The sequence below is a fragment of the Limulus polyphemus genome, unplaced genomic scaffold, assembly GCF_000517525.1.
Source record: "Limulus polyphemus unplaced genomic scaffold, Limulus_polyphemus-2.1.2 Scaffold722, whole genome shotgun sequence".
NCBI lineage: Eukaryota > Metazoa > Arthropoda > Merostomata > Xiphosura > Limulidae > Limulus > Limulus polyphemus.
Window position 1 is genome coordinate 372,851 of NW_013666332.1, and position 15,582 is coordinate 388,432.

Here is a 15,582-nt window from a genome sequence, read left to right on the forward strand (position 1 = left end):
TCACTTTCGTTCTTACACTTTATTACACAAAATGATTAATTGTCCAATAAAGAGACATGCATTTAACATTTAGATAAATTTTGTATATTTGCACACTACTGTTATTATTATTATTATTTTTTATCTATTTCTTTGATAAGTATAATAAATAATGTTATTGAAACACTATTATTATTCACTCTTCTATTTCTTGAAAATTCCCAAGGGACTAGGTAAAAAAATTTATAGTTTAAATATACAATAGGCTTAATACTGATGTCTTTTTTAAAATGTTTACTTAACCTGTTGAGAAAGTTGTTGGAGCTATTTAGGTGTGAAGGGATTTTGTTGAGGGGAGGGTGCTGTAGCTTTTCAAGTAGCCAAGATACAGATGCTAGTGAAGAGTATGGGTCTTATAGTTGTGTGTCAGTTTTATGATCTTTGGATAATCCATTCAGTTCAGAGGGTTTGGAATGAGATTGTCTAACTTTGTCTAGAAGTTGCATTTTATAGTAGTTCAACTTTTTTCTTTAGTTCTTTTGTAATGTATTTGTTAAGTGGCTTATAACTAGATGTATCATTGAGATACACTTTCATCCTTTCTAAATAAGTGGATGTATTCAATAAAACAAATCCTTTACAATTTTTGCTCACTTTTGCAATTATGTGATCATTAATATACATTTATATATAATTACACACACACACACACACACACATACATATATATAAAGAGATGCATTTTTTAAGTGTATATTTTCCCTCTTTACTATAATACAGTTTTGTACATTTGCACCGGTAGTTCATACAACCAATACTTACCATAAATATTTCTTTCCTTCCAGTTAATGGTAAAGCAACATCAGAGAAGCCATCCATAGGTTCATCCTTCTCTTCTTCAGAACAAGACAAGGAACTAAGTGACTGTACGTCCCCTGGACCAAAGAATGCCACTATTGATGACTTGTTATTGGCTAGTGCTTACACAGGTGATCCAGACAACACCAGAGTTAGTCTGGAGGAGGAACTAAGGTAAATGTGAAGAAGTTTTTTTTGAAACTGCATTTGTAGGATAATGTATTTTATGACAGAATATTGGTAGAATAATGTACTTGATGGCAGGATTTTGGTGGATTAATGTACTGTATTGAAGGAGTGTGGCGGATTACTGTTCTTCATAGTAGGGATTTAGTGCATTAGTTTGTTCTGTGGTAGGAGTTTGGCAGTTTAGTGTACTCTTTTGTAGGAGTTTGGTTTATTAGGGAACTGTTTTGTAGGAGTTTGGTAGATTAGCATATTTTATAGTAGGAGTTTGGTAGATTAGTGTGTTTTATGGTAAGAATTTGATAATGTACTCTTTGGCAGAAAATGGTTATAGCAGTATTCTATGTTGCAGTGAGTTTTATAGTGCTTTAGTAGTAGGTTGTTAGTGTTGTTGTCTATAACAGAAAGTTGTTACATCTATAATAGATTCTCTACCAGAGATTTGTTAGAGTACTCTACTTTATAACATTTAACTAAATCTCTACGTAGGCCAACCATGGTTTTTTGTCAACAGAAATGGAATACTTATCATCAGTGGTGTATTAAAAGGAATTTAAACCCTCTTCATCCTAAAGTATCTACCATAGCCCATTTTATGACTTGGGTATTTGAGAGGAATCTTGCTTCATCTACGGTGGCATTATACAAGGCATCCTTATCCACTATATTTTGGTATTCCAAATATCGGAAGGATTTTGAATCCTCAGTACTATCAGCTCTACTCAAATAATTTCGTATTCTTCGACCCAAACGACCTTTTCAATTACTGAATTGGTATTTTACAGTTGTTTTACATGCATTGTCTCATCCTTTGAGCCTTTAGCTTTGGGTTCTTTGTTTCACCTTTCTCTTAAATTGTATTTTTTGTTATTGTTGGCATGTGGATGTCGTCGGTCGGAGTTGTTTGCAATCCATGTGCATCGGACTCTTTATCATTCCAGATTCGTCCTGCTTCACCCCAACAGGTCTTTTCTTCCCAAGACACTGGTAGTCAGGGAAGGGTAAAGATCCTTCTCACCAATCCATTTGCCAGCCGTTTCTCACTTTTATGACTGCTCCTATGCTGATCATTTGTTATGTCCTGTTAGGGCCTTCAAGTGTTATGTGGCTTATACTAACTCATTTCGAGGTAGTAGGAATTGATTGTTCATTCATTGGAATATTTCTATTTCCCGTGACTTATTTCCCTTTACCCTAATGAGGTGGCTTCATAAATTGATTCACATAACCTATAATGGATTATCATTACAGGAGAAGAATATTTTCTGTGTCACATCTCACCAGATTCGTCATATCTTTATTTCATTAGCTGCCAGGTTGAATTGCCCTTTGGAAGACATTGTGTGGGCTGGTATGTGGACTACTCCTAATACTTTCCTATCTCATTACTTACATGATCTGGCAGTTCCCTCATCTGAGGGTTTACGACTACCCTCTGTAGCTATTTTGACCACATCTGTTAGACTTTAACCAGTGGTGAGTATTTTCGTCAATCATATGCTCTTTTATTTCCAGGGTCTCTTTATTTTTCACTGGATCCCACTCTGTGGCGAGTATTGCCCAGGCAGGTATGCTTTCTCTTCTCAATTCTGCAGTAGCAACCACTTTCACTATAATTACTACAGGTTGGACCGCCATTCATGGACTATCATGAGTAAAGTTAAAGGGGATCCTGCCGATCTTCAGGTTGAATATATCGGGGGTCTGTTTGCTTTTAAAAATGTAGGGAACTTGGTTCACCTATTGCATAGTTCCCAGAGCACTGTTCCTCAGGACTCCCCAACTCTATTAGTGGAAACTCTGGAGTCCTTACTGCCCCCAGTTTCCAGTCGCTGTGGTGGCGGACAGAGGCTTTTCCTCCAGAGTGTTTGAGTGTGTTCTTCCACTCTTGGAGAAGAGTTGGAGGTCCTCCTGCTAGGGTTCATGGATGTTTTTCCCAGATGTCAGTAGGAGTGGCACCAACCTCTGCATGAACCCACTCGTAATTCCAGTTCAGATTTGACATGAAGCTATCCGGTTGGGGCGGTGCATGGAAGGAGGTCCACCATCTCCTCATAATTTCAAAGTGGTTCCATCCTAGGTCCTTGGTTGAGCACAGATTCCATGCCATCACCATAATTCCAGGGGTAAGCAGAATACTCCTTGCCCACTTGGTTTGGGAGTGAGAATGAATGTTCATAATTCCAGATTGGATGAGTGAGTATAATCCAGTTTATTTCTATGTGTATGTTGATATGGTTTATCTAATAGGTATGTCTTTAGTGTTCTCCTCCCCTACCCCAGTAGCAGCCAACTTTAGGTTCCCGTCATTTTGTTTTAACTTGTTAGAAAAAATATATCACTAAGCATTACTTATTGCACACAAGGTCATTATGCATAGTACAGCTTGGGCAAAGTCATCGATAGGCAGTATCTCTCAAGTGACAGTGAAAACCCTTATAAAATAAAATATGGATGACAACGTATAATATCAGTAATTTGGAGATAACATTTTGAAAAATATAGTGCTATTTGTTATTCCTAAATCTTAGTAAAAACAGTTGAACTTGTGCCAGTGAATAACTAAATACATCATATTTTCTTAATTATAGATAATTGAATGAATACATTATATTTACTTAATAATGTATAATGTGTCAGATATCTTAATATTATAGTAGGAACATTTACTGTTTGTCAAGCAACAAATAAGATGCTTGGTACAAGAATGAATACAGTCTGAAAATAAAGAGATAGCTTGAAAGAATTTAATTTATATTCTTTATATTTTTTTAAACCGAGCTTTCAGACCTCAGTATGCTCTTGAGACCAAAACATTAATTATTATGGGATTGTATAGTGATATTGTGGTCAAGTACAAGTGCTGTGTTAGTGTTTGTCATTGTGTCTAAATCTAAGGGCCATATCGGAGTGAAAATACTGTGAGTACTTTTAGTCGAAGTTTTACTCAGCAGTAGTTTTTATTTTATTTAATAAGCAACATTATATAAGAACAAAATGAAAATTTTGACAGTTGAATAGTGTAATACTGCAAAGCAGTATCGCTGTCAGTGCCAGTTACCATAGCCTTCATGAATATGATTGTACATCATGATGGTGTAGGATTATAATGCAACTATAAGTGTTGTTGTTATTTTATCAGCAGATCTGATTCTGTGGATTAAGTGTCCTGTATATAGTATTAGAATTTATAACATGGAAATTTGTGAGTATAGTTTGGCTATCTTGTGAATGAATAAGACTAGTGTAAACATTTTTAGTAATGTGATTGATCAATAAATATATGGCCACTTAATTCAAAGTTTTTGGTACTTTTGATATAGATGAACTTTATATGCACAGTTACAAAGCACATGTTCTCTGAACCAGTGGATGATTTCATTATTGTGTACAGAAATCGTAAAATATGAGTTTACTGCAACATATGGTTAGCAACTGAAACATCTTTACAGCTTTACTTCTGGCATGAGTGAGTGTGGAAATAGCTGAGGAATAAATATATCTTCCCTGGCACAAATCTAACAAGTTGATTAGTTTAACCAGATGTCAGTGACTCTTTCTGTCGGTCTTCTTTCTGTTGCTGTAAAATAGTTGGAAGATATATAACAAAATATGAAAGTTTTGTGCACGTATGCATCAGAAAATATTGATTTGGTAAATACTTAATGTACGAGAAATGTACTTGTTAAAGAACATTCTATTTTACAACAGCAAATATGTTCCATGTATTAAAAGTTGAAAGTAATAATCACAGGTGCTAAAATCTATATATTGTTTATGTTGTAATAATGTTTTTGTGATTTGAAATATAAAGTATGATTGGTATGCACAATCGTAAAAAAGTGGATAAACTGCCTTTGTTGTGTATGTTCTGATAAAGTATCAATAATTTGAGAACAGCATTACCGATCACATTGAAACATTTCAAGATGACTCTTAACCTATGGTCTATCTTGTCTTTATTAAACAACACATTAGATAAATTGGTCAGGGAATTTCATTCTTCCCAATGTGAGTAACATGATTGGAGTCATGTGTGAATAAATCGTATAACATGTGTGATACTTAGCTGGTTTATTTTCATGATTACAAATACTTCATTTGTTTTAGCGGAGGACGCACTTCTCCGTCCACCAGAGAAGCTATTCAGGGAATGTTATCCATGAGCAAAAGTGTCTTTACCTTTGACTCAACTTTGAATCAAGCAGGGGACTCTGTAAGTGCTACGATAAACAGTGGAGAAACTGGCTTAACATCAGAAACTGGGCTTGGAAGCTTGACAGACATCCGAGCCACTAACATGTCTATTCTAGTCAATAGGCCACTTCACATTGATGCTGGTAAATCAGTAGTGAGCCACAACAGATTGATCAGGAGAAAATATCCTGATGAGGAAGATGATGAGGAGTTTGAAGAAAGTTTAAAAAACTGTCCAGAAGATGGGGATTTCAGTGAGTTCATAAAAATGAATTGATTTGAAAGACTATAGATGTATATATTTACATTAATAGTAGTACCTAGTAAGAATTAATTACACTTGGAAAATTTATTGTTTTATTCTTTATAATTTTCTTAAAGATTATTTATATATAAAAAATTGACAGATGATTGATCTGTTTTATAAATTGAAACATATCTTTCTTCTTATAATGTCTGACCTTATCATAGTTCATAACTTAAGAAGAAGAATAGGCAAACAGGGATTTGTGCACGTGAATAATCTGAAACCAACTAGAGAAGGTTTACTGCAGTTTTGTTTTTGGTTATTAACAATTTTACATCATATTCAACCTAAACATACTAGCCTTAGCTTGATGGTGGTAATAAAAATTATATAAAAAAAAGCTTTAATCTCACTCGTCAAATTTAAATAGGTACAAAAATTATCAAAGTTACATGGATACTTTCATAAAGTCCCTATAAACAACCTGAAATTCTTTTAATGAATTACTAGGTCACAATGTGAAGCTTAATTAATGTGTAATATATAAATTTTACTATATATTTTAAATGAATTATTTTGATAAGTTTTTTGACTGTGATATTGTTACTGTTGCAAAAAGTGTACGAGAAAAGCACGATTATTTTTACAAATACATTTTCTGAAAAATATATTTTTTATTATGTAACAGTGGGCAGTGTGGAACATTTTACTTTACAGATTTTCATCAAACGTCTTTCAGTTTTTACTAATCTGCTAAAAAACTTTTTAATAAGTTTATTAACCTTGGCTTTTTAAAAAAATTTAACTTATACATTTAATGACATAAATTCCATTTCTAAATTTGTTCAGTAATTCAGAGTTGTCAAAAAAAGAGAGAGTAAAATCTAAGGATTTTTTTATAACATTTTTATGACTGAGAAAATAATTAACTTATACAGGCTGTGATAATGGCTAGCTGGAATTTTCTGAAATATGAAGTTCTTTGCAATCTCAACTAGCCAATGCTTGCTTAATGTTTATAAATAGTTGGAAATATATTATATGAATGTATGACATAATAATAGCATTATCATTTGATTTACTAGTACACATATACAAGTCATTTGGAACAAGTCAGTTAATGTATTTCATAATTTACATAGCCTAATACTGCTAGGCACATGTCACATATTTCTGTATAAATTATATTTTTCATGCCAGAAACATTGTAAGGTATAGTAGAATGTTACTGTATTTGCCCCAAAATATCAACACGGTTGTTACATATGATCAGCCTCTTCTCTAATGGGATTAAACATACTCTCAGTCCATTGTTGTAGTTTATCTTACAAGAACACATCATCTTTAGTGTGTCAGATTGAACTAAAACAATGACAGGAGTACTGAAGTCACTTAATCATATTAATTGTAACTTAGAGGTTGTATGGATCCAATATCATTCAGACATTGCCATATTTGAAATCTTACTGTAACAAACATTCATGATTCTTAAGGTTATATCTTTAAGTGCTGTTGGTTCAAGTTGTGTTTATGGTGAGAGAAAGTTGGTTATGGACTCCAGCAGCCTTGGGTATACTCGATCTTCTGGACTTAAGAGTCAATGCGCAAGGATGTTTCATATAAATTCCATAAGAAGATGGTGTGCAGCAGCTACTTAAAAGTTATATTGTTTCAGTAACTTCCATAAGAAGACTGAGTACAGAAGTTATTTGAAATGTCATTGCCCACCAACTCTCTTGTCCAGAGTATTCAGTGGACCAAAGGTTACTGGAGTCTATAATCAACCTTTTGTAATTATTTTTAGTTTAGCTTTGTGGTCATGCTCAAGTTCGCTTGTTCTGCTGCAGTTTTCACATTCCTTTGCAGCTTATGTGCACAAATTTTAGGCCTATTGGTAGAACTCTTATGCTTCCCCAGCCATTGGTATTTAAACCATAACTTTTAAAAGTGTTATACAGCATATGTAAATTGTATTTCAGAGAAACTTTTACTTTTCATCTTTTAGCCCACCTGAGGAGTTCTGTTATTGAACACAAGGCTTCTTGGACAGTGTCTTGTGAGAGAAAAAGAGAGATCAATCTGAAATGTTATTTTTACACACTTGATTTTGACTCTGAAAAATGGACAAATTAAAAGGAATGTGAAAAACAACATATACAATTTATGTGATATCTATCACAAGTTTTAGGCCTGTCAGTAGAATTCTAGTACTTTGTCAGCTTTCAACTTTATACATTAATTTTTAAAGTATTAAATGATAAAATATGATTTTCTGTTAGAGTAGAATCGCAAAGAACATTATGTATACATACTGTTGTGCTGCCAATGATCTGTGTTATTCATATGATTGTACAGATGGCTATTTGTGTTTTCCGAATGTTGACACAATTTTACTTTTTAAAAAAGAATTACATGCAGCTACATACACTAGCGAGTTCTTAATTGACACATATCTTTAAGTTCGTACCTTTATTTATATGTTCATTGTCTTGAAAGAATTTACTTCTGTTGCAGAATGTTACATCACACAGTAGTTACTGCATTTTTCGGAGTATTAGACGCACCCTTATTTTGAAGACAGAGTTTTGGGGAACTTTACTATACTAACCTTACTAACTCCATTACTATAATTTGTTTTTTTATTATCTAGGGAGCATTATAAATAATTGTATTTTTAAAAGAAAAAACTACTATTGTTATAAATAACACATTCAATTGAACTAAACTATGCATGCCTATTTAAATATATTTACACATGGCTTGTGTATATCATATATATACATATATATTATTCATACCTTCAGTGTATAGGACGCAAGCAGATTTTGACATCAAATTTTGGGGTAAAAAAGTGCATCTTATACATCGAAAAATATACGGTAACTGTAAAGGGATGTGATCAATATTATCAGTTGATTTAAGAATATTTATGAAACCATTGAATGGTTTTATAAATTCTGTGTTAGGTTTAACATTTCCACAAGTAACATGATTTTATAGAAAATTGTATTTTGCTAAATGATCCAATAATCACTTTCTTATTGTAAAATTATCAATTAAAACAATTTATTTTTTACAAACACCAATCATATCTGGTTATCTGCATGCATAATGTTGTTGATGAATAATCTTCATTATTATCTTGAGTCCATATAGTAACCTAAGTTACTGTTAGGTAAAAGTAAAAGTGTTTGATACAAGTAAAGTTTTTTCACTCCTTTCCAGGACCTGCTTGAGGGCTCAGTGTACTACTTAGAATAACTTTCTGTGGAGTGATCTTACCATTAATGTTTGTATTTTGCTCTGAAAATGGAAGATAAAAAGTTTTATAGAGAAACGTACAAATTTGCCTTTGATTGTCTGATAATTCAAAACTATTAAGTTACAAGATCAGAATTTGCAAATGGGACCCACCATCAATCAGTAGATTATTAGTGCACAACACAAATGGTATTACCATTTAATAAAAATGAGTTAAAAAATTCAGCCATTCAGAATTAGCTCTTATAAATTTTAATGTTTTTACTTTTTAAGAAGGCCATTAAAACTTGCTTAGCAAACATTTCTAAGATTGTAGGCTGACTATCTAGACCAGCGGTTCCGAACCTTTTCACCACCAAGGACCCCCATGTTTTTTGAAAGATTCCATCTACTCAACAAACTGTTTTTCATGCTAATAATTAACTTGTTTTCCATTTTTACACTATCAAATAAAAGACATATATAACTGAGTGTGCAATTAAAAGAACAGCAGAATTAAAAAACTTGCTTGTTTAATGAGATGGTGTTATCTTTGTGGACCCCCAGGATTCCGGGGACTACAGGTTGGGAACCATTGATCTAGATAATTATTTTGAGGAGACAATGTTAAGTCATACACTGTATGTTTTAAATTTTTTTATCATAATCACATTATCACAGGTTATAGTTTTTACTTTCAGTTTATTTAGGGTTTGAAGCTACTGATGAAGAGGGTTATATTTTCAAACGTCGCGGAAGAAGAAAACCAGATGAAGCTTGGAATCCTAAAGGTTTTATTTTTTTATATTTTTCACTAAAACCTTTGTTCAAATCAACATGTATAAGCTTTTCAGTGTTTTATTCATTCATAAACATGAAATTCTTAACCCTTTCCTGACCTGTGGATGTTCAGGTCACTCTTAAGTGCATGCTCTTAAAGCAACTTTAAAAGTTTAATATCAAAATACGATTCTAATACCATTTCAATAGTGCTTTTCTCAAAAATAGTGCAGAATTGATATTTCAGAAAACAAATTCACACTTTCATTTCTGGTGTGTCTTTAGGTGTCTGAACTGTAAGTATCTCACTTCTATTTTTTTTTGGTTACTGTGACATTTATTTTGTTTCTACATTTCCTCTTTCACCGACTGAATTTATTGGTAAACCCACATTTATTGCACCTCTCAGTGGGGTCTTGTAGACTTTGACTGGTTTCCAGCTTTGGAAAAAGATAAAGTATAAAATTGCTAATTGCCAAAAATGGGGAGTGCTAACCTATAATGCTATGTGACATGATTTCAATAGTATGTGTGCAACTTAGTTACACGGCTACACTTGCAAATAGTGAGGTTTGGTGCAATGAAAGTTAATAAAGAGCAACATCATAACTGAATTTTGAAATACTTCACAATAAATTAGATTTGTCTTTGATTTGGTTTTTGATGATCTTTTCATTTCTGATAATGTTTTTGTGTTATATCTGTTTGAAAGTTACAGGAATAATCTTTTATGATAAGATGTCAAGTTAGGATATTGAGGTTTAGCGAGTGTCTGTAGCTAAGGCTTCTGAAGGCAAACTAATCGAATGACACAATTTTTTTTTTCTTTATTAACTATACTTTTAAGTTTTTTGTGTTCCAATAACACATACTAATGCAAGTATTTATTTATTGAAAACAAACTATTATTAGATACAAATTGATTTCAGTCAAAAATGTCATTGATAATATATCATGCTTCCATGCCTGATTAAGGTCATTGTTAACCAGTACATCTTTAACTCTGTATGATTTACCATGGGAAGTCAACTCTTTTGGTTGGCAAAATAAAGTATGAATAGAAATGTGTTGATTATCAAACAAAATAAAATTTGTTGGATATATAAAATAAAACTTTTTGATCAATAATAAAAAAATTGAAAATCTAAGGCAAAAAAAAAAGAAGTATTTTTATTATTTTTTCAAAACAGTGCTTCATGACAAAATTGGGGACATTTCACAACTTTAAGAAATGATAGAAATACTGTATCAAATTTTATGTTTTTTCAGGAACTAAACATTTGGAATGTTTCTACCATGTTTCATTGAATTTGGTTATGTATTATCACTGTAAGAATGTAAAGAAGGGAACATCAGTGATACTACTCTAGTCTGGAAAGGGTTAATATTGTTAATAGGTAAATATTAGGTGGTTGTTTGTCTGTTTAATATTGGTATCCTAATGATTTAAGCAACATCATTTGACTTGTTTTTTTCACAGTTAGATATTAATTGTATATGTGAGGGTTTTATATGTAATTTCTTTACAAATAAGTAAGATGTTACATAAAAAAACAATATAACTTCATGATTATTGCACCAAAGCTCTAGACTTATTTTAAAATGTTTAATAGAAATGCTTAAGTGACAATAACTTTAATTGATATTCTAGCTAAATTAGTACCAAATTGTCCCAAGCCAGAACGGCCAGTTCGAGAAGGTGTGAGAAAAGAAGTGGTTGAATCAGGAATAGCTGCAGCTGCTGCGAAGCTAGCTAACTTACCAGTAAGTAGAAAGAATTATCTGGTTTATTGTGGGAAAACAGAGGTACTAAACTTCAGAGGTGTACAGAAAAGCTTAGTTTTACATTTTCATGTTGATAGTCTGATTTGCTTTCTTTTGGTAAAGTTAAAACACCAGATACTTATACTGTATTTTTAAATGTTATATTTTTAAGCCTTTGCATAAAAATCATACTTCAGCACATTTTCTCTTGCTAGAAATAGAAGTTAAAGTCTTTATTGAATTAAATGTTTTGAATAGAAAACATGTTGATTCATACTACAATGCTTACTGAGTTCTGAATTTAATGGGATACATTTTTTATGTTACCTTCCATGAAACAAAGCATAGAGGTATTTTGACAGAAACAAGAAATCTTTCTGTACTGTCCCTAAATGGGTTTCCAGTAAGAAAAATATAATTGCATTTTAACCTTGTGTGCTGTATGCCTCTGCCGATGAGGCCTTTCATTCAGTATCAGAACTCATCAGGTTGGCTGTGCATGCCTGTATTATATGGCCAGTAAAGAAATATGTATTAAAGATTATTATCAGCCTTATTTTTAGAAGTTATTAAAGATATCAACATTATCTATTAGCATTTGATTTTATTGTGATTTCATCTGTATTATATACATTGTAGCCTCAGAAACGTTCATATAACAAGAAGAAAGTCATCCACCCTAAAAGTAAAGAAGAGCATTTGTTCAATCCTCAGCCTGGTCCTTCTCATCTCACGGACTTTTCCTTAAAAAGACCAGCTTCAGTGGAGATGCTGTCTAAAGGTCAGGATTTTAAATCTAAATAATAAAAGATAAGTTATTGATTCAAACAACTTATTTCTTAACAAATATTAAAGATACAAAATATCAGATGGATTACTAGTTTGGTATTCTATAAACCTTTCAAAATTTTATTTAAATGCATTGATTTATCGTAGTTTATTTGATGTTTTCTGAAGTTTGTTAATTTAATCAATAGAATTTTCTAAACCACAAAAAAGATTTAAAAGGACTAGATATCCAATGTGAACCAGAAATCTTATTCTTACTATCTCATTGAAATATCAGCGTTTTTGTTTTTTTGTTATAGTATTTATTATCTAATGATAGCTGGCTTATTTGAAGTAGAAGAACAGTATTCAATAAAAAAGAAGAATAAAAGAAATAAAATTACCTTAATTGCTGAAGAGGAGTTTACATGTTACCAGATGTCTAATATTAATATTTTTTGTTTATAAAAAGTAATGGTACATATTAGAGGTGTAATAGCAGTGGCTAATAGTTTCAGCTCTCCTTTCACCACACTAAATGCATTGCAGCATTTTTTGTTGCATAGTCCAAGGTAGGGTAAGTGTTGCTTAGTTGTTGAATACAAACTCTAACTATGAAGGTTACTGAGATACCTGATTGTTTTGTTTTAGTGATAGCTTAGATAAAGATTGCTATAAAGTGAATTAAAGCCCAAACTTGGAAGATCACTTAGGAAAAACCATTAGATGCATGGGTTCTTTGTTTAGCCCAATGAATCAGAGTAACAAAAACATTAAATATTGTCTATTGTTTATTAATCTAAGATTTCTGTAGCTTATTTTTTTAATCCTTTGGAAGAGATTAACAAATAAAATAATGATGTGTAAGAGAAGAAGGTTTAGTCTGATGATAAGAATAATTATACTATTAATTTTGTCTGCTAAGCCATATTATTTATTTATTTTCAGTTAAAAACCTAAAAAAGGATTTGCTACAGCCAAGCAGAGATTAGGAAAAATCTTGAAAATCCATAAAATGTTACACTGACCATCTGTTTTCTAGTGAATTCACCAGTTTATGATCAGAGTACCTGGAATGTTCCCCTGACCGTGTTGATCTGTTTTAGTAACTGATCGTGTGAAAAATGGAAGACTTTGACTCTCAGGGAAACTAAGGAGCATGCAGACTGCATGACCTTTACCACATCAACTTGCCTTGTTATTAATTTAGTAGCTCTGTTGTAGGCCTGTTGCTTTTGTTTCAGACACTTTCGTTATCAGTCTGATACTGTAACAACATTTGATGGTGTTGACGATAAGTCACCCATTCAATTTAAATTTTATTGCACAAATCTGTTTAGTAAGTTAAAATTGGTAACATGTTTTTCGTACATTTAGAAATGTTAACTCCACACATCTTTTTACTGGTAAGATGCCAATTGAGATACACCATTAAACTTATGAACACCATTTGATATTTTTCTACTAGGTTCTAAACAGTAACTAAGGAGATCAGAATATGAGCAATTTTTATTATTGTACAACAGTAAAGATTAATATTCTATTAGCTAAACAAGTATCAGCCTTGTTATTACAGGTGTTTTGTAGTACAGATAATTCTTTATTAGATACATTTAATACATCATCATTACCAGTTGTTGAATAGAAACTGAGATAAACTATTATTAAAAATTAGTTAATGAAATTTCTTCAATTGGTTCAGAGGTATAATAAAATTTTGTAGTACTGGTAAGATGCCAATTGAGATACACCATTAAACTTATGAACACCATTTGATATTTTTCTACTAGGTTCTAAACAGTAACTAAGGAGATCAGAATATGAGCAATAGTTAATTGGTTCAGAGGTATTATAAAATTTTGTAGTACTGTACATAAGCATTTGACTAATATTTCTGAGTTTACCGCTTTAACTAGAATGGGAGATATCAGTGCAATCATTAAATCTCAATGAAGATTGATATCTCGGTGATAGACAACTAGAAATTTTGATTCATCGGTAATTAATATCAGCTGTACTGTTAAATAGTAATAGAAGGTTCATCCCTTTTGTTTGGTTTTAGCAAAAGGAAAGCCTGTTTATGGTTTTTAGAACATTAAGTATTCAAACAGATGAATGTGCTTTGAAATCTTGCTGTTTTGTCTACTTAATTACTTCATAGAACAGATTCGTTCTTTTGTATGGTGAAATCTTGTATGACTACAGTGTTTAATATCTATTTAATTTTCTTACATATAGTAATTAGTGTGGATTGTTTTTAACATCTGTGGTTTAATGGTTTTATATTATAGATGTTTTGCAAAGAAGAATAAAGTATGCATTGTGTTTGATATGAAAAAAGACAATCATTTTGAGAAGATGTATAAAGTTGAGCTTGGTGATAGTATTCTGTGTAAGGTCAAACAACATTATTAAACACATTGAGATACATTCAGCATCTCTTTAGTTTAATTAGTGCTTTTCTACTTTCGATATTTGGTTTATTGGCCCATTAGCATTATGTTTTTACAACCTCTAGGTTTTAATCAAAGCTTTAGTCAGTCAACATTACTTAATGTCCAAATAACACAACATCATGGTCAGGAGCATTGCTATAGAATTACAATCTTAGACAAGACATATGTTTGTAAAAATAGTAAATGCATGAATAGTCACTCATTGATGAAAAATTCAAGTACTAATGTATATATATACATATTTTAAAGGCAGATAAAACTTGTATGCAAGTTATTCACACACATACATTTATATTTGTGACCTCCCACACATATAAATCAGTAATTTTATCACATCTTTGGTCTTTTTCTTATGACTCACTATGTAGTTATAATTTTGAACTAAGTGAATTATAAAGGTGTTTGAAATACAGAAGCTAAAATAGAACATATTATTAAGGACAGTGTGTTTGGAGGAGAAGGATGGGATAAGTTAGTGTTGCCCTTCTACAGATCGACATGTAACCCTACATCACTCCTCATTATAACTTCCAAACTAATTACAGTAGATCATATGGTGATAATATGCTGGTGCTTTGACTTTAAATACATATATTTGATATGTACCCTGATCAAAGGATTTGCCAGCACAGTTATTAAAATATTAGTCAACAAGACTCTCTAAACGTTTTCTTTACACTGAAAGAACTTTGCTAGTGAACAGACATCTCACATCTCTTGTTACTTGTTATAATATTATAAGCTTCCCACACTAAATGATAGTTTCTTTCTTATATCAACAACTTATTACCTACATTTGCAGATTAAGAAGTATTGACTTAAGTATGCATGCAATTGATAATGCTTGGAGATGGCTTGAATGGGTAATGAAGAAAAACTTTAAAATAAGTTTAACATAACAGCAAATGTACAACATTTCTACAAGGTTTTGTCATCATCAGGTACTAGTAGTTTACACTGACATATATATATATATGTATATATACAGTATGGAACAAAGAGGTCACATGACCAAATACTATTGCAAGACTTAGAGGAGATACCTTGGCACTCCAGGGTGTTGGTTTAGTAGTAGGGTTGTTTTGTTCAATTAAGATAGATTCCTTG

The 15,582-nt window shown here is 31.8% G+C and overlaps 1 protein-coding gene across 3 annotated transcripts in view; it reads left to right on the top strand.

Moving 5' to 3' along the window:
• LOC106460169 (histone lysine demethylase PHF8-like) overlaps nt 1–15,576 on the top strand; it is a 52,959-nt gene extending 37,383 nt beyond the window's left edge. For 2 of the 3 annotated variants that reach the window (XM_022386823.1, XM_022386824.1), the window contains 6 exons: nt 825–1,011; nt 5,134–5,474; nt 9,409–9,498; nt 11,139–11,251; nt 11,891–12,032; nt 12,968–15,576. In XM_022386823.1, coding sequence (XP_022242531.1) covers nt 825–1,011; nt 5,134–5,474; nt 9,409–9,498; nt 11,139–11,251; nt 11,891–12,032; nt 12,968–13,011 — 917 coding nt within the window. In that variant the 3' untranslated portion in view covers nt 13,012–15,576. The remainder of the gene's footprint in view (nt 1–824; nt 1,012–5,133; nt 5,475–9,408; nt 9,499–11,138; nt 11,252–11,890; nt 12,033–12,967) is intronic. The other variant, XR_002610695.1, reaches the window with a different exon arrangement.
• Nucleotides 15,577–15,582: the final 6 nt, after the last annotated feature.